Source organism: Pholcus phalangioides, unplaced genomic scaffold (assembly GCF_987345545.1).
Source record: "Pholcus phalangioides strain wild (caught in Gottingen) unplaced genomic scaffold, Ppha-v1.0 ptg000003l_1, whole genome shotgun sequence".
NCBI lineage: Eukaryota > Metazoa > Arthropoda > Arachnida > Araneae > Pholcidae > Pholcus > Pholcus phalangioides.
In genome coordinates this window covers 18386046-18413254 of record NW_028301596.1, presented here as the reverse complement: position 1 = coordinate 18413254, position 27209 = coordinate 18386046, and the positions used below count along the sequence as shown (strand labels likewise).

The window sequence follows — 27209 nt, the reverse complement described above, 5'->3', positions numbered from 1 at the left end:
TCAAAGTTTCTTCTCTCACTTATAAAATTTACATTCAGGTCTTGTAAACACCCTCTCCGTAAAGTATTAAACTATTTAAACTGAGAATTGAGAATTGTGAAACATTATTTTATCTTTTGTAATGCATTGTATAAATATCCAACAGAGATGAAAATATTTTATCCACAGACGTTTGGTTGCATAGTAATTTGGAAATATGACTTCATTAAGATCATCTTGAATAATAATTGCATTAAAATCACATTGAACAAAAACAGCAGAAGGCTAGGCACACTTGCCACTCGAATGCTAGTCTTGATCCAATTTTTGTGGTTCCCAAAGGGAGATGAGAATGTGAGCCGTCACCCCGTTAAAACGTCTCGCCACAGAGAGCAACAGACCAAAACATCATTCAATCGTTACACATTACTCATTTCATTTCTGCTGTATGGATGGCAAAATCAGAGGAAAATCAGAGACACAACACTGGAAACGCACTCAGACTGTTCGATATGCACACTCACACTTCCAGCATAACTCAGTCGGTAGTAAATTGCCCGTGGAGATAGACCGGAGTTGTACTCGGTTTGAAAGTAAAGAAAGAAAGTGTTTATCCCACATTGAATTGAATAAAAATTTCGTTCCAGTACATTGAATAAAAATTTCATTGCATTCAATTGAATAAAAATTTCATTGCATTCAATTGAATAAAAATTTCATTGCATTCAATTGAATAAAAATTTCATTGCACTCAAATGAATAAAAACTTCATTGCACTCAATTGAATAAAAATTTCATTGCACTCTTTGCATGAAATAAAGACTTTATTCATGAATACAAAAACTAATAACATATATTAGTTTTTTATAAATATATAGACCATGAACTACAAAAGTGTATTGAGGCCAAAACAACCCCATTTTAGACTTTCATGTATTTCCACGATCTTAGGCAGGCGGATGTCACCCATCTTTTATCGTTACATGCAATTCACTTTTAATGTATAAAATTCACTCGGTTTTCATTAGTATTGACACTACAATACCGAAAAGAACTCGGCCGAATTCATCGCGTCTTCCAAATTCCGAACAAAAGGAACGGAAAATAAATAGAAAACTTTTGTTATTAATTTCGTTTAAAATATTTAGGCTTTCTGGGTGGGATAAACGAAATGATTTTACTGGCTTAGAATAATTGCTTTTCCGAATCATTTGAGTCTCTTAATCATTTCCGTAATGGATTTCGGTCCAACACAAATTAATACTTTACTCTCAAAAGCACTCATGTCAAACTTATCCCCCCCCCCCCTTACTGTAACGCATGTAAATTAATAAAATATTTAAGACTTTATATATTTGTTCCTAGAAAAGAAAACCCGCTATTTTACCAAGGAACATAGTGATTTACTGCGTGTCTCGAGAATAAAGAACATAATTAAGTAGAGTTTTAGTTAACTGAGCACGAGTCTTACGTTACACACGTGTGTACAACAAGATGGATTCGTTGTATAATTGAATAATTTCCAGGAAACTGTATTTAAAGTAAACGGGACAAGTGTACTTCTCTCTCTCTCTCTCTGTTTGTTTTGTTTTCTTTTTTTTTCAACCTTGGAATGCGGGTGTTGTATTTGCTCGGATAATTGAATTCTCCGGGACCGTTGAAAGCAGCCGGTCCCAAAGGCAACGGAATGTTTGTTTTTTGAAGCTTAGCATTCAAATAACTCTAATTTGAGCGTTAATTTATGTTTAATCTTCTACTAATTCTAGAAAATAGAAGAATGTGTTTGATAATAGGAATGAAAGAAAAAATGTTTCATTACGATGAAATGTTGGAATAAAATAAGTTCGAAACACTTTTCTTACGGAATTAAAGATTTAAATTCAAAAACCGTATGCATTATTGATGTTTGCTGCTGAACGATAATGTTAATTATGTCATAATTGAACCTCCAACAGTTCCACAAAAAACAAGGCCACAAAAAATCCATTTTTTTTCATCGCAAAGTAAATGTGGCAATAAGACTTAGCATATTACTGCTCGCTTTACACCACAAACAAAATTCACCAACAATCAATTTATTGACAAAGTGATGTAGTTAATGAGTCGACGGTCAGGTGAGTGATCCAGTGAGCAAGTGAGTGAATGAGAGCGTGAGTGAGTGAGTGAAGGAGTTAGTAAATGAGAGTGAGGGAGTTAGTGAGTGAGAGTGAAGGAGATAGTGACCGAGTAGGAAGTGAGAGGATGAATAAGCAGGTGAGTGAGATTGTGACTGAGCAAGAGAGTGAATGATTGGGGGAGTGAACAGTTGAGCAAATGAGCAGATGAGAAAATTAGTGAGGGAGTTAATGACCGAGTAAGAAGTGAGAGGATGAATAAGCGAGTTAGTAAGCACGTGAGTGAGTGAAAGAGTTTGTGACTAAGTGAGTGGGTGGATGATTGGGTGAGTGAACAATTGAGCAAATGAGTGAGTGAACTAGCAAGTTATAAAATGAGTGATCGAGTTAGTGACGGAGCAAGTGAGCGTGGATGAATAAGCACGTGAGTGAGCAGGTAAGAAAATAAATTGAGTGGACAGATAATAAAATATGTTGAGTGAGTGGGCAGATGAGCGAGTCATTCGTGCAGTCATTCCCTCACTCATGGAGTCACTCACTCTATCACTTATACGGTTACTCACTCACTCTATCACTTATACGGTTACTCACTCACTCTATCACTTATACGGTTACTCACTCACTCTATCACTTATACGGTTACTCACTCACTCTATCACTTATACGGTTACTCACCCACTCATTATCTTATTCGCTAGCTCATTCACCAACTCATTCGGTCACTCACTCACTCAAGCATTCACTCACTTGCGCAATCACTCATTCACTTGTGACGAACTGTTGTCGGTGAATTTCGCCAGAGGTAATTTTTCCGTCAGTGAATTTTCCCCCGCTGTGATTTTTCCGTCGGTAAATTATTCTGTAGGTTATTTCATGACGGCGAACTTTCCGTAAATCGTTCAACACTATCAGAATTCCAAACACTACCCAAAAAAAAAAATCGAATAACGAACAGTTAATCTTAATAAATGGATATATATATGCCTTAATGAATAAAATTTTGGTACTCGTAATATACTGTCCCATTATTTATATTCCCAGCATTATTCGCACAATGACCAAAGAGTCTCCTCCGTGTGAATATATTTTTTTCTCTCCCTTCTGTGATCCTAATTATTATTCGAAGAAATATCATTTAGGGGAAGCCAGAATAAAATAGAAAAAAAAAAGGCGGCCAGATGGGAACAAGGATCATGGTGGGATATGCTAGTGACGTTTCAATCAATCATATACTAATGATAGCTTCCCAAAGAAAAGTTGTTTTTTTTTCACCACTTTTTTACATATTTTCCGAGTGAAATTGACCTCCACGATCAATACTTCGATATTCGGCATGAAAAGGTCAAATCACGGACATAAGGATTCAATTTCTGAGATTCTTCATCGTCATTTTTTTTTCTTCTTCTTTTTTAGAATCGAAGAAGAATATAAAGAATAATTTTCCTCTGCGTTGAAAACATTTTTCCTTCATCGAATTTTTCCCCATGAATAATTATCAGAAACATTTGGTTTTTGTGTTTGATATTAATCATAGTTTTTATTTTAATGTTTAACGAGACTGTGATATTGATATTCTAATCATATTATCAGTACATACTCTCCCAGAATATGACTTCACCTTCACCGTAGCGTTACATTAATATTTATGATATCTTCTTATGCGTTATGGTAAATGTGATAAATATCGGCTATATTGTACATAATTACCGGTTGTTATGCACACTTACCAACGATTTCGGTAAGCATGATAAATTGAGAACTTTTACCGGTGAATATGCATAATACCCACAGTGGCATTGGTAAATTTGATAGATACTTGAAATTTATCGTCTTTGTCTTTGATTATGCATAATGAAAATTGAAAAATTCGAAAATGTTTTTTTTGAAAATATATTCTTGTATGTAGACATGTCCTCTTTATAAGATTCCTTGAAAGACTGGTTATATTTTTGGAGATGATGATTACAAGGAAGAAGATTCATCTCTGCCCTCGCGGGGAATTGAACCACGGTTTCTCGTTTACCGACAAGTGCTCTACCAACTGAGCGATGGAAACAGATGAACGGTTCCTCCCTTAGAGCGTATTTAAACGCTACTAACACGAGGAGATGACATTTCTACATACATGTCGCCATCTGGTCACCTATGTCATTCACTAGCTATTAGTTGATTGCTGCTGCTGTCATCCATGTACGGAGCTTTTCAAAATATATACGCCTTAAACGGGAAATATTCCCTCTGCTTCTATTGGATAGTTGGTAGAGCACTCGTCCCGCAAACGAGAGACCGGTGTTCGAGTCCCCGTGGGGACAGAGATGAATTCCCTTCTATGTAATCATGATCTCCAAGAATATAACCAGTCTTTCGAGGAATCTTGTATATTTTTGTTTGTTATATATATATTTATTTCGCTGGCATTCCTCATTCCGCATGTAGACGTCTTTTCTGCAATGAATGGGTCAAGTATTTAACTAATAAACCCCTTGGTTTATTGACTATACCTTATCATGGCAGAAGCGATCATCGCATGACTAAAGCACTAACGCTCGTTCCACTATGACAATCTGGACGGATACAATTACGAGAGCGACTGAAATTTGTTAGTAGTCATTGTTCAAAGTGTCGAGCACACTCTGGTCTAATCTTCTACGTCACTGACAATCGAATAGAGGAGAATTTCGCTTCATAAATGGCATGGCTACGACGTACTAGCTTAACTAAGAGATGGCAGTAATCAATACTATTTTTCTCGTGCTTTGGTCGAATGAGTTGTCATCTATTGACATCAGCGGAGTGACGTAAGTGGAAGTATTACCGTACCTTACAAACACATTTTTAAAACCATCTTTTTAGCCCCACCTTTTAGTGACGTATTTGTAATCTTAACCAATGAGTAAAAACCCCCATATTAAAAAGTATAGGATGGCAAAAAGCATACAGCAATGATTTCCTATTTATCAGTAATGAATTGCTCCACTTCAGGTACAAACTCATCGAATCTTACTTTCCTTTTTCCCCGACAAAGCCACGTTCCCTGACTCTTTATTTAACCGTTCTCATTTTCCCCATTAAAGAAAGTTTAATGTTTTGTAGTGAAGAGTGGCAACGAACATTTAATTCCGTCAAAACATAAATTATTTGTTCACATTTTATGTATATAGATTATCATCCATGTCTAAGATGCTTTCCAAGATTATCCATGTCTAAGATGCTTTCCAAGATTATCCATGTCTAAGATGCTTTCCAAGATTATCCATGTCTAAGATGCTTTCCAAGATTATCCATGTCTAAGATGCTTTCCATGTCTAAGATGCTTTCCATGTCTAAGATGCTTTCCATGTCTAAGATGCTTTCCATGTCTAAGATGCTTTCCATGTCTAAGATGCTTTCCAAGATTATCCATGTCTAAGATGCTTTCCAAGATTATCCATGTCTAAGGATTATTTCCAAGATTATCCATGTCTAAGATGGTCTCCATGTCTAAGATGCTTTCCATGTCTAAGATGCTTTCCATGTCTAAGATGCTTTCCATGTCTCAGATGCTTTCCAAGATTATCCATGTCTAAGATGCTTTCCATATCTAAGATGCTTTCCATGTCTAAGATGCTTTCCATGTCTCAGATGCTTTCCAAGATTATCCATGTCTAAGATGCTTTCCAAGATTATCCATGTCTAAGGATTCTTCCCAAGATTATCCATGTCAAATATGCTTTCTAAGATTCCCATACCAATAATTTTAAAAATAATCCATTTCTAAAATGTTTTCCATGGTTACCCATGTCTGAGATGTGTCTTCTAAATTTATCTACACAAGTAGACACTTTCTAAAAACATCCAGGTACCCGGGGGCTTATCAAAATGTCCGTATAAGAGAATGCTTCCTAGGAATGCAGACACCATAATCTTGCATTGTCCCTCTCCCTGGTGAGGGACAATGCAAGGTTATGGTGTCGCAGGGAATTTTTCTCTAATAGGGTTGTTAATAAATGGAATAGCTTACCCCCGGTGGTAGTAAATTGTAACACAATTGACACGTTTAAAAAGAAATACGATAAACATGTTGGGGTAAATCGAGAAGCTATCCATACTTAGAATAAGACAACCATAAGTATTCTTTATGGACGTTGTATAATATTTTATCATGTGTATATATTGTTTATAATTTGTGTTAATTGCATTTTTAATTGGGTTGCTGTATTTTTGAAATATATGACATCCATATTTTTATGGGCATCTTTTTATCAGCCACCTCGTTGGGCATTTTGCCTGTTGTGGCGTTGTATTTGTATTTGTATTAGGAATGCAGTAATTGTCTGGAAATAATTTAAGAATTTTATAGGAAATTATATATTTTCAGATATTTTCTCAAAATATCCACCATTCATCACACTTTTTGAAAATATCTATCTTCACTGATATATCTGATCACTGATACAAAAATATCCGTGCTTCCAGAGAATGCTTTCTAAGAATATCTAATATTTTAAGATATTTTTCGACAGTATTTGGAGAAGACATTCGACGATTCAGTGCTGTATTTAAAGTTAAATATTTATCCATGCATTACCAAGGAATTAACAAAATTATATATACATGTATATGCAGAATATGCAAAATAAAATTATGACCAGAAATTTCAATGAGCACGGGTGCACAACCCACATCTCGCGAGAGGTGTTCCGGTAAGAAAATATCAAAACACGATAAAAGCCTAAGCTTGACCGTATTTTTATCATAAATATATGGGAAATCGAGAGCCTTACGGTGCATCGCACATTCTAGAAAAAGAATTGTCAAATGCAAGTAAAGTTAATAATTACAGACAAAAATCGTCAAAGGTAGTGAAGTTGCCAGTTAAAGCCAAAAAACTGCATTTGCTAACTATAACCAAAAAGTTTACTTAAAAGGAATAACCAAAAAATTGTCAAAGGCAAGTAAAATTGTCAATTTCAGTCGAAAAAATTTCCAAAAGTAAGTAAAGTAGCCAATTACAGCCAGAAAAAATTACTTAAGGCAAGTAAAGTAGCCAAAAAATTGTCTAAGGCAAATGAATCGGTCAACTACAGCCAAAAAATAATGTCAAAGATGTTAATTTATAAGTCATGAAAATTATCCCAATTCTTGATTTCAAAAATTCAAGTAAGCCTCGTTCGAAATTAGAAGACCAAATGGGACATTTTATGAAAATGTTCGGATGACCAAAATAACGGAAATGGCCCATAAAGTACCGGTTGTATGTGTGTGGTCACCTTGTAGATAAAAATCTCTGGCCCGCTTACTCAAACGGTTGTGCATCCCTATCTATGAGTATGATTCTGTAACGAATCAAACTGGTGTTCAAAGATAATGACATCCAATCATTCGACGTTCAAAATGCATCATCAAGGACAAAATATTGTTTAGAAAGAGAAGAAAATTTTTTAAGTAGCCATTGTGGTAACTAGAATATCAGTAACTTGACGAAAATACCATACGTATAATAAGGCTATTTATTCATAAGAAAATCTTACATACAAGAGTTTTATTTTATTGTTATTATTTCTCTCATTTTGCTCAAAGATAAGAAAAAGTCGGTGCCTGCAAATGCTTATTCTTATTATTGTTATTAGCCGCACGGTGGACACACACTCACACACGGTGTAATCGATCGAGCCAACAGTTAGAAGACAACCAACTTCCTGCCACCAGCAAACGAGCTCTGTAGACACGACATCATCTGACAGTGAAAATAGTTCTAACGTAGATTGTTATCTTCACACGGGAGCGTTCGAGTCCCGAAATGAGCACATACCCAAAACCGTTTCACGAACATGATTTTACTAGACTATCCATGCCAATATTATTCGTGACTATATCTTCTTGGATCATGCATGTCTATACTTTACTAGATTATTATACTTTACTATACCTACAGAGGGACATAGACTTGATTGAAGGAGTGCAGAGAAGAGCTACGCGTGTCCTTATTGGCACCCAGGGCTTGAGTTATGAAGAGAGACTTCATTTTTTGAATATGTTCACATTGGATGAACGCAGGTGTCGAGGAGATATGATCGAAGTGTTCAAAATTTTCAATGGGATGGATAGGATGGACCATGAACTTTTAGTACACCGCCAATCAACTGCTTTTACAAGGGGACACCAGTATTTATTGGTGAGGGACAATGCAAGGTTATGGTGTCGACGGGAATTTTTCTCCAATAGGGTTGTTAATAAATGGAATAGCTTACCCCCGGAGGTAGTAAATTGTAACAAAATTGACACGTTTAAAAAGAAATACGATAAACATGTTGGGGTAAATCGAGAAGCTATCCATTCTTAGAATAAGACAACCATAAGTATTCTTTATGTGCATTGTATAATATTTTATCATGTGTATATATTGTTTATAATTTGTGTTAATTGCATTTTTAATGGGGTTGCTGTATTTTTGAAACATATGACATCCATATTTTTATGGGCATCTTTTTATCAGCCACCTCGTTGGGCATTTTGCCTGTTGTGGCGTTGTATTTGTATTTGTATTTGTATTTGTATGAGTGACGCGATACCGTCCTTAATTATTCATGTGGATTTTTTTCCAAGATTCTTTGTGTCCATGATGTTTCTTTCCCTTAATATAACGCATGTTCAGCCCAAAATTATCCATGTTTAATATGTATCCTAAATCTATATATAGGCTATATACCAGTAAATATAATTTCGTCATTTTTAATAAAATAAAGTAATCGACAATTTTACTAAATATCCAACTTCATTTTTAACATTAATCGGTTGCGGTTTTTCAAATTAAAAATGTATTTATATATACGGAGTGATTTCATAATTTCCCCTTGTCACATTTTACTGGAGAACCGTTGATCCTAGAGGCATGCTTCAAGCTACAAAAAGTATCTGAATAACGTGTAGAACTCAGATACGTCATTCACGTTGCGAGGAGTTGCATATCAGTAGTATATTATGCAGGGGATATATACGAAGTAAAATTATGACCAAAAATATCGGTGAGGAAGATTCTGCAACGAATCAAACTAACGTTCGAGGAGATAACAGAAACATTTAAAGATGATAACATCCAATCATTCCACGTTCAAAATGCATCATCAAAGACAAAGTATTGTTCAAAAAAGAAGAAAACTTGAATGATAACTAGAATATCACTAACTTCACGAAAATATCATGTAATGACGAGGCCATTTATTCATAAGAAAATCTTATCTACAAGAGTTTTGTTTTGTTCTTATCATTCCCCAATTTTTATTCAAAGATAAGACGAGAGGGTGTAATGTCGGAGCCCGCAAATGATTATTCTTATTATTGTTATTACCCGCATGGTGGACACGGGGTGTATTCGATCGAGCCACCAGTTAGAAGACAACTTCCTGCCACCAGCAAACGAGCTATGTAGATACAACGTTATCTCAGAGTGAAAACAGTTCTAACGTAGATTGTTATCTTTACGGGAGCGTTCGAGTCCCCGAAATGAGCATATGCAAAACCGTTTCGCGAACATGGCACGCTCTCATCAGTCGATGTAATTTACGCTTCTGGCGCGTCGGATGCATTTAATCAAATAACATGCGCCGCTGCCTTCAAGGCACGGCATCAGATAAAGGCTTCACTCTCTCTCTAGCGTTATTTTAAGCACCTGGTTGTGCAGAGAGTGTTCTCTCGAACATTCCACGTATACATTCACATACACACTACTCTGCCCAATGACAAACCGTGTTGTGAGAGAGAGAGAGAGCTTGCTGGCGTACACTACTACGCCCTAAGTATCGCAATCGACTAGCCATCATCAACGGTGTTGGTGGGGGGCGTCGACGGTATGGGCATCGACCAGGGCTTTTGCCCGGAAACTGCCGTTTACTGTCTGTTTGGTAATGAAGATAAAATGTTAAACGTGTTGCTCTAGAAAATTTGGTTGGTTCTGGGAGACACGTAGAGAGAGAGAGAGAGAGAGTGGATAAAATATAGCTCTCCGCTCTCGCATGTGACGCTTGAGCGTTATCGCGCGGTGGTCATCTGGTTGCACTGCGACGTCTAGGACAAATTTTCTCTGATTCCTAATTAGCCAATTACCGAAGTAGGTATGAGTACTAGGAACTTTGGTTTGCGAATTGCTTCGTCAGGAACTACCCCCTTAACAGCCGATATGAAGTTTCAAATGCAAGTCACGTGGTTGTCGTTACAAAGTTGGAATGTTCCCTTTTTGCTTTTATGGTTGATGGGCATTGCGGGCTTATTGTAGGGCAGGGGACGAAATGAGATTCTTATGTGGATTCGTTAAGTTTTCGTGCTCTTTTGGTGTTTAGTTATCAACGGCATCAGTGATATAAGTTTGCTGCTAGTGAGAATTTGTCTTGTCGCTTATGAGTGTGCGGAAGACTCAATTTGAGAAATTATTTGAAGGAATCTTCTCTGGGATGCAATTCTACACTTTGACTACACATCGTCTATTCTGTTGGTAGGTGGTGTCACCTACCTTTGAATTTCAAAGCTCTTTGGATTAAAACGAAATGCGTCCAATATTGGAACTTTAATTTTTCAAATTTATTATGCGAACAATCTAGATACCATAAAAGTATCGAAATTCATTAAAGTCGTTTCCTCATATATTGCGAACAAATTTCGAAAAATTTCCTACGAGTATTCAATACGTTTTGGTAGGTGATGCAATCTATCTTTGAACTGCGTGAAAAAACTCGTTGAGAAAACTGTCTCGTATATTTAAAAGTTCTCATTTATAACCCAAATAATCTTGGTACCAAATATGAAATTAATTTCAAAATTCAGTTGCGTAATTTCGCCATTTGATGCACGAAGAAATCAATAAATTTTGATCATTTTTGTCGCACCACGATCATTTTCTGCACACGAGGGGTAATTAGACCGGGACCTACAATTTATTGCCGATTCCGAACGGCAGGCTTGTTTTTTATACTCATCTAGAGATTGGTGCGCTAACCCATCATTGGGATTCCCTGCGGTAGCAATTTTTTCTGCTGTCATGTCGCCGTTTTTGTTGTACCCCTGTGTCAGGAAAGTTTTCTGACAAGGACGAACCGGGAATCGAACTCGCGACAATTCTGAACGTCCTTTGGTACTTTAGGCGAGTATCTTATTCACCTGGGCTAATAAAATAACCTGGGCGCCCTAATAAATTTTGATAAATCTCCAAACTCGTGAGTGTCTGCTATGGTGGATAATTCCACCTATGTTGAAATTCAGCGACTGTTGGTGAAAAAAAACACCCTTTATTTAAATTTTGTAATTTTTAGTCTTTGTTGCAGATAATCTTGACCGGAAAATTTGCAGATTCCATTACATATTTTCGCCATTTCTATCAAAGAGAAATTTCACTAAAACCCCCGACTCATGTATGTATAATTATATTTTTCGGTAAGTGGTGACATCTATCTTTGAATCCAAAAAATAATTGCCACTGGAAAATTATCGGTATCCCATTGCGAAGTTCCACCATCTGTTGCGAACAAATTTCGACAAATCTCCCATCCCCAGCATATACACTCATGTCCATAAATTAAGGATAATGCCAGCTCCGGCAAATAAAGGTTCAGAAACAAAACAAACGTTACTTATTCATAAAGCCCATTTATTAAACAAAAGGTAAAGAACAAAAATGATGGTGTGTGTATGATACCATTCATAAAAACTACGATTTTTGCTCCCTGGAGCAATTGTAAAAAATATGTCCTTTACAAAAACTTACTATTACATGGTTGGTATGATGGTTAGTGCATTGTATGTCTCCCATGCGATCAAATACAGTCCGTACAACGCCTAGGCATGCTGAGTATCAAATTATCGATCTGATCTTGGGGAAGATCACTCCACTCAGCAAGCAATGCTCTCCGAAGTTCCGGTACACATGTAGGAGGCGGGCTGCAACTCGTCGGCCAAGCATGTCCCACACATGCTTTATCGGATTCAAGTCAGGTGAGAATGCTGCCCATTCCATACGGGTTATATCCTCAGATTCAAGGCATTCGTTTACGATGTTTGCTCGGTGAGGACGGGCGTTGTCATCCATAAACACAAATTCTGCGCCCATGGCACCCCTGAACAAACGCACATGTTGTTCCAGAATGATGTCCCGATAAATTTGGGCTTTCATGGTTCCGGTTTGAACATGCAGATCTGTTCTGGAACCCAGTATAATTCCACCCCAAACGAGCAATGCTGCACCACCGTAACGGTGTCGTTCAATGATGTTGTCTTGGTGGTAACGGGTACCTGGCGTTCTCCATATGAAAGTCCGACGTGAATCACACTGCAAGCTAAACCTGGACTCGTCGGAAAACATCACGCAAGCCCACTGTCACGATGATGTCCACATTGCATGTTCTCTACTCCAGGCTAATCGCTGCCGACAGTGAGTTGCCGTGAGCGGAACACATCTGACAGGCCTGCGAGCATATAGACCAATATCTCCCAAACGTCTGTACACGGTTTGCCTTGAAACTGTGGTACCTGTGGCTGCAGATAGCTGACGAGACAGGTCGGATGCTGTGCTCCGTCTGCTTCTTTTGGCAGTTACTGCCAAATACCGGTCTTCATTCGGCGTTGTTACTCGGGGGCGACCTGTACTGTAACGTCTACTGACATTTCCGTTATCTTGGAATCGTTGCCAAAGCCTAGAGATGACACTTTGGGCAATTCCAAGTTCCTCGGATACTTCCGTCTGAGTACGCCCACATTCCAGGCGTCCGATAATTCTACCACGTGAAAAATCATCCACATGCGTCCTCTGTGTCATAACTATTCGCTTATGGCACTGAGCGCCTTACAGAAGTCTTGTGGACAATTTTACTTCTTTGCCACCATTCCTTATATACCTCCCTCCTACACTCTCGTCATTGTGACGTACTATCGGCATCATCTGGTGGCTTCCTGAAATTTGCATATCATTCTTGCCGATGTGTGTGATAATTCTACAGGTGAAATTTTTACTTTAGATTTCGATTTCTGTGTGATTCTGAATTATCCTAAATTTATGGACATGAGTGTAATTATGTGTTTTTGCTGGTACTGACAGCTATCGTTGAGTTTAGGAACTAACTTGGTTGAGAGAAATTGCGCCCTTTATTTAAATTCGCAATGTGTTTGATTGGCAATGTTCGGTCCTTATCTATATATATATTAAAATTTTATATATGATTTATTTTTCATTTCTTATATGAACAATCTCGATAAATGGAAAAGTACCGAAATTCAGTTGCGTAGTTTCGGTATTTGATGCGATTTAAGCCATCAGAATTCGATAAATCTCTACATTCTTCCATATACACAGTGGGACCTTCCGTAACAAACACTTTTCTGATTCCTCGGTCCAGTGCAATAGCACTTTAAGGTATTTAACTCTCCATTAGCGGACACTCTCGAAGGCAGACAATAACCGCAGACAAACTCGTCGTAAATCGGTACGTAAACTGGTCGTAAATCGGGAATTTATCATATTCAACTAATATTATGTTTACTCCTAAGCTCGTGTTGATAAATACGATTATACTTGATTAACTGATCATAATTATACTGTAGGGTGGTGAATTCGAACGGTTACGTGTGTTGGTTTCGTTTGTTGATTACGTGTGAAGAAATCCAGCATTATAAGACTGATGATGCTGCGATGGATGTTTTATCTTCTTCACAGTTATTTTAATTTTAATTGGAAAATATAATTGCAGTGCACAGTGCACGTACCGTGTACGGATTAAAAAAATTGGTTTAGTGAAGAGAGGAAAGGTTACAATTTTTCCCATATTTATCAGGCTTTCGAAAATTTATTTGGGAATTACGCATAATTGTCAATATGCTATTTATGGGAATCAACAGATATCCGATTACCGACCGGTAAAAGTGATATAAATGTAGTCGAATTTAATCAAACTTTCTTTATCGAGACAATTAGTTATTCTGCATAACCACCAGAGCGTGTCACTTTTACAGTAACGTACATTTATAAATTTCAACATGTATAGGGACCAATTATGATCGAAGCCAAACGTTGTATAAATTTGTTTCCACCATATATCGTACCTCCCTGGATAGCGGGCAAAAGTTTGGTCCCGTGGGTGTCCGGAAGTTCTATCGTAATTATGTGCTTTGATTGGTAGTGACCTATACAGGGTTGGAAAAAAAGTCCGTAGAAATTTTAAAAATGAATAAACACCGGAAAAATAATCCAAATAAAGAACGGTTTGCAGGGTTAGCATCGTTAGGTCACGGGAATTTTTAAGACAGGAGAAAAATAACTAAATAAACAGCCGATGGGTGGCACTGGTACGAGCGACTTCGGTGGAAGTATGCAAATGAGACGGTTATAAGAACTTGCGCTACTAATATACAATCAGTTCACCGTTGTAAACCGTGTATGTGGACCTGTTACTGGATTTGTGACTTGCCTGCAATGTGTTGTCCCCTGTGGTGCTGGTCATGCGGAACACATATTGCTGTAATAAACGATTTGGAGTCATTCTGTTCGTTATTTGCGTATCTTTTCTTTGACTTGTGTACGTCAGCGCCACCTATCGGCTGTTTTTAAAGTTATTTTTTCCCCGTGACTAAGCGATGCTAACCCTGCAAACCGTTTTTTATTTCTGTCATTTTTAAAGTTTGTACGGATTTTTTTCCCACCCTGTGTGTTATCGAATTTGAATACTCCTTGAAGAAATAATGTCCCGTATTGGTAGAAGTAGAAATAAAAATAGTGGCAGTTGTGTGAGCGGAATTTCGATCCCGGTGGGATTATTGAGATATTCTACTTTTATGGCTTAATCCCAAAGAGAAGGCGAGAAGAAAAAAACGGGGCACCAAAGGAAAAATAACGAGCTGAGGTATTTTACGGGACACTAAAGAGTTCAAACACGATGTATAAGTGGATTGAGACAAAGTGATTATCAATCAGCGACCGATCTTTGGCCGTTGTTTTTTATTAGTATTATTATGCGTTTATAAGGATTGGATTCCCATCACGTCTCCGACCAGATTTTATTTTATTTTTTTGCTCCTCTCTGTGTAAGTTTTTTTTCTCCCTTTTTTCCTTAGAATGGAACGAAGAAGAACAATGTAATCATCGACGCCATTTTTTTGTTTCCTCGTCATTATTCTTTTCTGCTTCGGATGAATCTGTTACATCAATGTCACGTGTGTGCGTGTGTGTGTGAGAAGAGGAGCGGAAGAAGTGGAGCTTGGTTTATGTTACTGTCATATCGATCATCACAAGTTGACGTGAACAAGATTAGACGTCGATATTATAGCATGTGCTACTTACTTCCTTTACTTTCTGTCGTCTTCATCTTTGATGATTATGCGTGTGTGTGTGTAGTAACTTGAGTAGAGATCTTTTATTTTTTTTTGAAACTTCTGTTTTTGGTGAGTGGCAACGCGTCAGATTCTTGCGATGGGATTTTTCGTACTCCTTTCGGTAATTACGGGAATTTGCATCACTTGAAAATATGCCCGTGAATCGCCTTATAGTACATTATTATTAGTGCATCTGCTCACTCTAGGCGCGGGTGATGTGTTAGGAATGGCGAGTTATTAAGTAAGTTCATTGGATTGTTTTTACGAGACAGACATTTTCCATATTACTCCGCTCTTGGGGGGGGGACGATTACCCACCTCCCTATCACCCAGTTTCGGATCCGATGCTGAGGAGAGGCAGACATCTTGAGCTTCTAATGGAACAAAGGCAAGCATCTTCAACTGAGAATTAAACGCTGACAGAGCATCTTCGGCTTCGAATGTCGTTGAGGCAGACGTATCTTCGGCTCCGAATGGAGCGCCGGCAAATGTGTCCTTTAGTATGAAAGAAAGAAGCACAATCATTGGCGCACTTTTTTGTTTTCTCGTCATTATTCTTTTTGCATTGGATGAATCTGTTACTTCAATGTCACGCGCTCGTGTGTGTGATGAGGAGCGGAAGAAGTGGAGCTTGTGGTTTATGTTACTGTCAATATCATCAACACGTGACGTGAACAAGATTAGACGTCGATATTATTGTATGAGCTATTCGCTTCCTTTACTGTCTATCGTCTTCATCTTCGATGATTATGTGTGTGAGTGTAGGGTAACGTGAGAGGAATCTTTTTTTTAAAGCATATGTTTTCGGTGAGTGGTAACGTATCAAAATTTTGGAGATAAGAAAACTGCTGGACAAAATGTTATCAAACCTGGTAATATTTTATCAAGAGGTCATGGAATTCAAATTTTCTGCAAAAGAAAAAGGTTCAAAAACTCACCACCAGCGGAGCATGACATTTTCCTAGTGGTGAATTGCATGGCGGTGAATTATTAGTCGGTGAATTTTCCTATTGGTGAATTTTCCGGACACGCATCGCGATACACCGACATGTCCATAACATTCCTCCTGATATGCAAAGAGCTACTGTTGAGAACGCAGTAATGCGATCTAACTTGCTTTCCGAAAATGGTGGACACCACATTGAACATGCTTTGTAACACGTTTTATAAACGATTAAAAACATTTTAAACCGATATATTCATGTCTTATTTCGTTTAGCAATATTCCATACAGCGCCATTCCCCGCTGGTGGTGAGTTTTTGAACCTTTTTTTTACTGAAAATTTAAATCCCATGACATCCTAATAAAATATTACCAAGTTTGATTACATTTTGTCCAGTAGTTTTCCTTTTATAGTCATTTCAAAGTACAGCTTTAATTATAAAGACCCTGTATTACAACCTTTCTTTCCATTTTGCAATTTGGGGGTTTTTTTCCTAATCATAACACCGCAGGTGTATCCTCAGCCAACCTGCCTGTTATTACGGACGTATGGTAATCCTACTAAATAAATGATGAGCTCGAAATTCCAGGAGCTATTTTCATTCCCGATTTTAATGTTTATTTTTCTCTTCTTTCTTACAAAATTTTAGAGCTGAAATGCACTTTCTTTTCTTGTCTGAAATGTCCTCTAATATTTTTTTCCTGATCAGAGCCAGCAGAGATATCAGTCGATTCAGTGGAACCCTTGGACCCGAGGACGGCATTCTTACGCTGGAGCGTTCAATACAAAGGGAACCTGCCAATCAAGCGATACCACCTGCAGATGAAAAACTACAGTACGGGTACCGACTGGTTGGACATGGACGATAAAATCCCACCGAACGCCACGAGTTACACTGTCCGCTACCTCGCTCCCGCGGTCACCTACGGATTCCAGCTCGCAGCAATAAACGAAGCGGGTCATTCCGCTTGGGAGGCCAAGAACGTCACTATGCCGCCGGATGGTAAGTATCTATTCAGTAAATTGAATTGTTTTCTCATGAAATTCTAATTTGCAGTTATTCGTGGCAAAGGGTGAAAAAATCAAAGAAATCGTTGGACATTTTTTATTGCATGTGTAAAACCAACTCACTACAAAGTAATTATGATCATCTATTCACATTTCAATATTCAATTTTTCGGTTTTGGTACAACTGGACGATCTAGTCATGCGCTGTTCACATCTGAGTGTCACACAATCAATTTTTGACAGATATTAGCACATTCATTGCTTTTAATTTCAGCATTTAACACTGCTGCTACCCATCGAGGCTGTCTGAACAGTGTCCGAAAAACTCACCGAAAAAAATTACTGACAGAAACTTCACCTAAAATGAAATTTTTACTATAATTACTCACTTCCTCACTTACTTTTTCAGCACGTCACTTACGGAAACTTGCTTACGCAATCATTCACGTACTTGCTATCCAAGTCATTCACGTACTTGCTATCCCAGTCATTCACGCACTTGCGTCCTCAGTCACTCACGCAGTTTCTTGCTCAGTTGCACTCACTTGCTCGCTCAGTTACACTCACTTGCTCGCTCAGTCTTTAACTCACTTGCTCGCTCAGTCTTTAACTCACTTGCTCGCTCAGTCTTTAACTCACTCCATCACTCAGTCACCTGTCATTTACTCGATCACTCAATAGTTTACTCAGTCACCTGTCATTTACTCGATCACTCAATAGTTTACTCAGTCACCTGTCATTTACTCGATCACTCAATAGTTTACTCAGTCACCTGTCATTTACTCGATCACTCAATAGTTTACTCAGTCACCTGTCATTTACTCGATCACTCAATAGTTTACTCAGTCACTTGCTCACTGACTCAGTCACTCACTGAATCACTCTTCGACTCAGTCACTTGTTCACTAACTTCGTCAGTCATCCCTTACTTATGCACTCACTCGCTCTCGCTGTCTCGGTCACTCGCTCACCCACTCGATCTCTCATTGAATTAATTAATAAATCATTGGATGACTCTCTCATTTTCTTTCTGTCACTCGCTTTCTTGTTCTTTCGATCACACGTGATTCCCCCCCCCCTCCACATTCAATACCTCACTCACTTTCTTAGTCCCTCGCTCTCTCGATCTTTCTGTCTCACCCACTCAAATATTCACCCCACCCTCGTGCTCATTGACTTAGTTCCTCATTCACTCACCCCTATAGTTCACTCAATTACTCACTCACTTGGCTCACGAAATTATTTACCCCCCTAGCTCTCATTCCCTACTCACTTGCTCATTGACTCGATCACGAGCTTAAAAATGCACATGGTGGCGAATTGTTGTCAGTGAATTTTCCTTCCACAGAACTTCTCGTCGATTAATTACTTGTTGATTAATTTCAATTTCGGCGAGTTATTACTTGGCAATGAAACATTGTCGGTGAATTTTCCTTAAATGGAATGTACTGTCGATGAATTGCTTGTTGATTAATTTCAATTTCGGCGAGTTATTACGTGGCAATGAAACATTGTCGGTGAATTTTCCTTAAATAGAATGTCCCGTCGATGAATTGCTTGTTGATTAATTTCAATTTCGGCGAGTTATTACGTGGCATTAAAATATTGTCGGTGAATTTTCCTTAAATAGAATGTCCCGTCGATGAATTGCTTGTTGATTAATTTCAATTTCGGCGAGTTATTACGTGGCATTAAAATATTGTCGGTGAATTTTCCTTAAATAGAATGTCCCGTCGATGAATTGTTTGTTGATTAATTTCAATTTCGGCGAGTTATTACGTGACGGTGAAACATTGGCGGTGAATTTTTCGTTGATGAATTGAATTTTTCGCGAGTGCATGCTGTATAATCAGTTGCTCCCACGTATACCACCTTTAATTTCAGCAACGAAGACTGCCAAACTTGCCAAGACTGTCTAATATACTGAAAGCCGGTGAATACACGAGTCACATAATCGTTTTCTGGCATATAATCGCACATACTCTAGATTTACTCAGGACCGGAGAACTGAATCAAACTGAATGACACAGTCTGGTATACACCGATATAGTTTCGAACATTCAGTTGTTGGGTCCCAAACGACCTGCCGTTATCTGTAATGTGACCACTATGTCATATAAATTTAAAAAACACCACGTCTTTTTTAAAAATTAATCCACGTCTCCACATCGGATTGATATACAAATTACGGTAAATCTGACAAATTGGTTATTTTGGATATTCGCCGGTTATCATGCATAATCATCAATCGGCTCGGTATGTTTGATGCATTTATCACTTTACGGTGATCATAATACCCAAACGTCTGCTAAAAATTATCACTTTTACCTGTGATTACGCATATTACCGAATGCAGTAATTAGTGAATGGGATGAATATGGAAGAAAAAATTCATAAATGAGTCTCGTATGTTTGATATTATAGTCGTTCTCGGATATGACAAACTATCATTTAATGAATTTCATGATTTAACGGTTAAAAACGTGATTTCATGATAAACAAAATTCGTTAAATCGAAGAACCTGTTGAATAAAAGCTCGTTATATTGGGGTACGATAGTAAAATTTGAGTAGGAGTTTACTATATCTGAGCAGGATCGTAGAAAAAATTGAATGAAATTTATTATATCTGGATACGGTTGTGTAATTTGTTGAATAGGATTTTGTTAAATCGAGGTCCGATTTCAGAATTCGTCAAATAGGAATTAATTATTATGAGTTATTTCGGGGGTGTCCGAATAAAACCCGTTAAATCAGAGTTAAGTAAAAAGTACGGTCAGCTTAATAATAAATCTTATCATGGCAACGGGACTTATTTATCATACTTACCAATACGCCGCTGTATGCCTCTAGGGGCGGGACAGCAATATATATATGATTGATACTTACCAATACGAAAAGTTCGGTTATGGCAAATTATTATTGGCAAATTATGAATTTAGTACGATTCATCATGTTCACCAACGACACTTGGGTATTATACATAATCGCCAGTAAATGTGATAAATTTAGTGAAATTTATCAAACTTGCCAAATGATTTGTGGCTATTCATGATAACCGGATTTATCACATTTACCGTAACCTGTTTGCCATGTTTCGATACTTATCGATGGATATTTCCCCGCTATTTCTGTCCGAAAGAAAATCAATGTGATCGTATTAAACAGAAGTTAGCAGAGAGAATCTGAAACAGTTTTGAGTTTTTCCCCTAAAAGACTGGCAACCAGAATCTGAATAGTGTAATGAATGTCCTCTCAGCGATAATGAGCGCTAATAATTATTAAGCATAATGACCGATCCCGTGTTATCCGACTATTAATAGCAAAACATCGCCAACTCGACTTCACCCCCAAAGTAGACGACCGACCGCTTGCAATTGCTCCGCGGAATAACGAAATGCCCCTCGCACACACACACACACACACATATTATCTCCGACCTCATCATCTGATCGGCAATCAATAAAACGCAAAAGGGATGAGCTTTTCCGTGCGGTTAATGCCTACTCGGGATCTGTGATCGAAACTACATCGAAGTGAATCAATTTAATTTGACACTAACCTCTCCCAAGCCCATCTCTTCTTCAACCACCGCGATCATCCTTCCTGCTCATCCACAACCAAGACTTATACCACCACCACCGCCACCACCATTTCCTACCAATTCCACACGGAACAAGGTTAGTCAAGACGGAAGCGGAAAATGGTAGCAGTAGTAGTAGTGGTATAGAGGCATAGGGTGGTGGAAGTCCCAGCAACTCATCGATCTCAGGTGAAACACGACAAAGGCGGATCCCGGGGGCTATGGAAGGTCTATTGCTGCTGCTGCAGAAGTCGTAGTGGTGGGGGTATAGAGTAGGAGAGACACAGAATGGTTGGAATCGGCAGAAGCTTAACGTTACGTACGTACGTACGTCAGTCGTCCGTCCACCCTTCTCCTTAAAACCATCAGGGCCGACGACCACCGATTCCACCCAACCAACAGTAACCACCACCACCGGCACACACTACATAATCGATGTCGATTTGTTTTATCCGATCTCTGTGCCAAAAAATATATGAAAGAACAGATAGGAGGAAAAAAAGAAATGAAAGAAAAATTATTGTTATCAAGAGTCCTATGACTCTTTATTTTTTCTACTCGAGTCATTCATGGTAGTCGCTCATCACGATTCATTTTCCTTTAGGAAAAAAAAATCTTTAGATAGTGATCTTCTGGCATTACTCTTAACTTTTCTTCCAATGTTCCAGCCCCCGTATGTAATATAATAGGGAAAGAGGGAATTTCATTCGACTAAAAAATAAATGGGATCATCTATACGGTTTCCATTTGTTTCCTTATTCTCTTCTCTGCGACAAATATTGTTTATTAGATTGGGTTTTGAATGGCATGTATTTTATAACTTTGATCTACAGTATTTGAACACGTTCTTTGATGATGCTTACAGGGTTCACTATCGCAATTGACCATGTGGCATTTGCGTGTTATGTGAAGTGATCGAACCCATATAACATAGAAGTTTCAAAAGATGTTTGAGTTTTATCTGTCTTGACACAACGCAATACTGTAGACTGAAGAACGCAACCTAAAACTGCAGGTTCCGAATGACACAACGTAAAACTTTCGACCGCGAACAAAACAAGGCTTCAGATCGTTACACCATGTCAAGCTTTAAATTAGGATGTAGGGAAGGGCCACAGATTCTGACACAGGGTACGGCTAGAATTTCCTAAAAAGACTTTAAACTGTAGATTTTGACATAACGTTAAGCTTTAGATTTTAAATCTGTGTGTAACTATATATTCTAAATTGTGTTTACTTTCAATTCTAAAACAAGTGTGTTTAACTTTAGATTCTAATACAAAATTTAACTGTAAATCTGACAAAAGAAAATTCTGCAGATTCTAGCACAAAACGTTAAGCTTTAGAGTCTGGCACAAAATGTTAAACTATAGATTCTAACACAATGTTGCACTATGATTCTGAAACAAATGAAACAAACGCGAAACGAACACAAGTTCAAACGTGAAACTGAAGATTGTGATACAACATGTAAGTGCGTTTTCCGACGCAACAAAGGATTATAGAATTTGTGGCCGACAGTTAAGGCACAGATCCTGACTGCCACAACGTGAACTGTAGATTCCAACTCGGCTTTAAACTGTAAAATTCTCATACAACGTGAACCTGTATACTGATGCATCGGGGAACTGTAGATTTTTGATGGAAAATAAAATTTTAAAACAACATGTTTTCATATGAATAGTAGCAAAAATATGTTTTATCTATCATTAGATAAAACTTTATTCTACTCGAGTCATTTATGTGATGGTAGTCGCTCATCACGATTCATTTTCCTTTAGGGGAAAAAATCTTTAGATAGTGATCTTCTGGCATTACTTTTCTTTCATTGTTCCACCCGACGTAATATATATATATGTATAATATATATGTATGTAATATAATAGGGAAAGAGGGAAGTTTTTTCATTCGACTAAAAAATAAATGCGATCATCCAGATGTGGTTTCTATTTGTTTTCTTATTCTTCTCTGAGGAAAATGTTGCTTATATTAGATTGGGTTTTGAATGACATGTATTCCATAACTTTGATCTATTTGAACACGTTCCGTGATGATGCTTATAGGGTTCACGATCGGAATTGACCATGTGGTATTTGCGTGTTACGTGAGATGATCGTGTTGGGTTCATCGAAAACTAAGAAATGTTTGATATGATATTTGCTCGACGTTTTGTTTGAATGATACCATGCTCTTGTGGTTAGTTCTTTTCAAGAAATGCTTCGGTTGATGGATAAAAATATAGTTTCTCTAATATTTTTACTGATGAGGATTGTTGTACTTATAGAAATGCCATATTGTGATCGATGGATGGAAATAAAATTGATTGAAATAAGAAGGTACGAAGATATGAGAATCGGAAACTTGTCTTCAAATGTTATAAATAATTCCAAATGCTGTTAGGAGTTCGATTAATCATTACGATTGATACATTTGATTTGTGTGGCGCAGTGTAAAACGTCATATTTCGGCACAACATAAAGCTTTCGACCTTGACACAACGTAAAAACTTCCTACTTTTGAAATTTTAAAGCTTCACGCGCTGACACAAAGTAAAACTCCCAACCCTGAAACAACGTGAAATTTTCGACCCTTACCCTCAAACTTGACACAACGTAAAATTTTCGACAATGAAGTAACGCTCATCACCATTAAAGGAAAACATTCGATACTGACACAACGTACAGGTCTCGACCCTCAAGATTTTAAAGCTTTAGTGTCCCATTTTAACATTGTAAATTCGAAGCCAAAAAGTCGTAATTTCTCTGCATTTGTGGAACAGTAAATAAATTGGCAGAGAAAACACTGTTTATACAGAATGGTCATTGGATAATCATCATAAATAAAAAAAATAGTACTACAATTCAAGCATACATTAACAGAGAAGTGTTATAAATTGTAATTAGACAACCATGTTATCAAATTATTTAAAAGTTAGTCATTCGTTGATCATTAAAATTAAGTCTTTGAGAAAACCATATTTTCGTACTCAAGAAAATATGAACTCTCGGATAATCATTCAATAAAATTAAGAATCATTTTGATTCATATTCCGTAATACTGAAGGATTTCCGTATCATTTCCCATAAGTACCGCCTTGCATTTACCAATTCTGGCAGTATATAATCTAATTAAAACCATCATCTATATTTATTTATATCATTTGAAAATGGGTATCAATTTGTTAGAAATCTTATAGAGGAACATTTCACGAGGAAACTCCGAATAAAACTCTCCTTCATGAAAACGAAAGCAGAACGTGTAGGAAATATATTCCCAAATATATTCATTCCTTTTTGAACATTTTATTCCTCTGAGCTTAAAATTCGTGATCGCCGTCAAATCTTGACTCGCCTTCGTCCAACTTTATATTAAATAGTGGTCACATATTTCCTTAGAAAATTCCTTTTCCACGAAATATTCCAAGAAAATTTCTCCCCCGAACAAGGTCCATGATATAACCTGGAAGACGTTTATAAGAATTCTTCATATCAATCAATACGAGTGAGTGAGTGAGTGATCCGTTGGAATTATATTACCGCTCACTTCGCAAGCGTCATCGTTGAAGAGGGAGTCTGTGTGTGTTAAGTCTAGAATATTCCAAGAATTTTTCATAGTAATTTATTCCTTTCCGAATTTAATTTCCAGCGATAACACGAGTATTTTCTTTTTCCTGTTCTATACGATTTGCTTGCAAAGAATTTCAATGAGATCGATATTTAAAATTCAAGTTCCTATTGCAATTTTTGACAGTAAAGACACAATTCGACACTTATCTGTCGTCGAAATGATAAAAACTATAGAATATTTGGGAGAATATTTTCACATATCAGTTGGTGGTTTTCACGGTGGTTGTATGGTTTTCATATACATTTGAGTTAACACTTTAACTCAAATGTATATGAAGTAAATAATATTGTATATTTTTTAGCCCATTTTCCAGTTGAACCCGTTGTAGAAGAGTAGTCCGGCAACGAATGAATCTTTTTCCACCAACTGATATGTGAAAATATTCTCCCAAATATTCTATAGGGTACTGACAAAAACCAGAAAGGAAAAAAAATGTTTTTGTTTTTTTATCAACCCCCTATATCAATTATCAAAAAATTTCAAATGATTTGTAACTTCCGCAGAATATTTTTCATGATCAGTGAAATACTTTTGCGCGTTTTCATAAAAACGGAACATATATTGACGATAATATATATGTTTCTAATAAAATTTCCAGTTTTCATTTGTTTTTTGCTTTCAACATGTGGAGTTTTGAATAAATTTTAGAAAAGAGGAGAAACTTATAGAAAAATTTACCCTGTGCATGAGACACACTGTCAAGAAATTTGAATTGTAGCAATCTAGTATTCGATGAGATATTGTCATTCTCTAAGTAAATAATTATTAATTACGTATATGCGCTTTAAATATCAATTTTATTATTATTTTTTAAATTAATATATATTTGGCTGCTAGATATATAGTGTAACTTACATAGAAATTACAGTTGAATGTCGCGAAAATTCAGAAAAATATCGGCGATACACAGTGAGCTGTTATTTAAGTGTGTTGCTGAAATTACAAAGATGATAAGGGAATTTGCACAAATCGATATTTCGATTGTTTTCTGTAATTTTATTATTTCGAGAATATGCTCACAGCACTTTGGGAATGGGCGAAGGTGCATGTCTGATGTCATGTACGAGAAGTGTTTTAGCATCACACACGTGTACGATGTAAAAATGAAAAATTGAAGAAAATGATAAAATGACAAAAATAAATCGAAATATCGATTTGTGAAAAATCCCTTGTCATCCAACTACTTTCAGCACACAAGTAACTTGAAGTACTACTTACTGCATCGCCGATATCTTTCCGAATTTTCGCAACATTCAACTGAAAATAAAACTGATATTTCCTGCGCATGCGTAATTACAAATCATTCACTTAAAATGCTCATATCTCATCAAATATGCAATTGTTCGATTTTAATATTTCTTGACAGTGTGCCTCATGTATTACGTAAAATTTTCTGCGATTTTTGTAAAAGTTTGTTGAAAACTCAGAATGCCACTGTGAAAATTGGATTTTTAAAAGAAACATTTATAGCTTCATTAACATACGTGCTATTTCCACACGTATTGATTTAACAACAGAATGTTTTAAATATATATATATATATATATATGTATTTTATTTTAATTTTGTTCAAGTTCCTCCGAAAGTGTCGTGGGTGCAAATGATGGCATCGACAAACGAGACTCTATTGTTCGGTTGGCGGAGGCCACCGCACGACAATGGCTCGAATATAACGCATTACGTGGTGCATCTCAATAAAGAAGGCAAACTGGTCAACAATGAAACGTTGCCTGTAGTCCCTTCTGAAAGACAGAATTACATATACGTTTTCGTTGGATTGGAACCCGGCGAAGGTTACGGCTTTCAGGTATGCATATTAACTTCCAGGATGATACTGCATGCAAATATTAACGGGAAATCACTATAATACTACTATTTAGAATAACTGTTACGAAAAAAAAACCATTGGTCATTTTAAATAAGTTGGATAGAAACTGAATAGAATATTGTTTGATTTGCGAGTGAAAGAGCTGTAGGAAATAATTCGCCAAAAACTGCTTATAGAAAAAAACAATATTGTCACTCAAACTCATTGTCACTATCACAACAATAAAAACGTTAATCATAGCAATATTTGCAATGTTGATTATGTTGTTTTTATGTTGATTATAGAAAATTATTATAAACATTCTTAAAAAATTATTAATAAGATCATTCTTCAAAAAAATATTACTTAGAGTATTTTTGAAAAAATCTAACATCCTTTAAAAAATCATTTTGATGGTTTAAGCATTTTTGAAAAATATTTTGAAAAAGAGCATTCTTGAAATATATCGTTTAAAAGAGTATTCGTCAAAAGTATAATTAAAAAAGAGCATTCTTGATAAGCATCAATAAGAAGAGCATTCTTAATAAGGATCATTAAGAAGAACATTCTTGATAAGTATTGTAAAGAAGAGCATTGTTTTAAATATTGTTGATAAGCATATTGTTCTAAGGGCATTGTTGATCATAATATTGTTCAAAATGCATTGTTGATTAGCATATTGTATAAGAATGTTATACATAGCATTGTTTGATAATTTTTATTTATTACTTTCTTCACACACAGATTTCGTTGATCAGAGCATTTTGTAAATAGTTGATAGGGGCGTTCTTGAAAAATGATATTTAAAGCCTTTGTAGGCTT

At 36.8% G+C, this 27209-nt stretch overlaps 1 protein-coding gene across 4 annotated transcripts in view; it reads left to right on the top strand.

Annotated features, from left to right (window-relative positions):
* Positions 1 to 27209, top strand: part of LOC149088207 (tyrosine-protein phosphatase 69D-like) — a 294689-nt gene that overhangs the window by 210593 nt on the left and 56887 nt on the right. For all 4 annotated transcript variants that reach the window (XM_089245556.1, XM_089245550.1, XM_089245555.1 and 1 more), the window contains 2 exons: positions 17073 to 17366; positions 26155 to 26387. In XM_089245556.1, coding sequence (XP_089101682.1) covers positions 17073 to 17366; positions 26155 to 26387 — 527 coding nt within the window. The remainder of the gene's footprint in view (positions 1 to 17072; positions 17367 to 26154; positions 26388 to 27209) is intronic.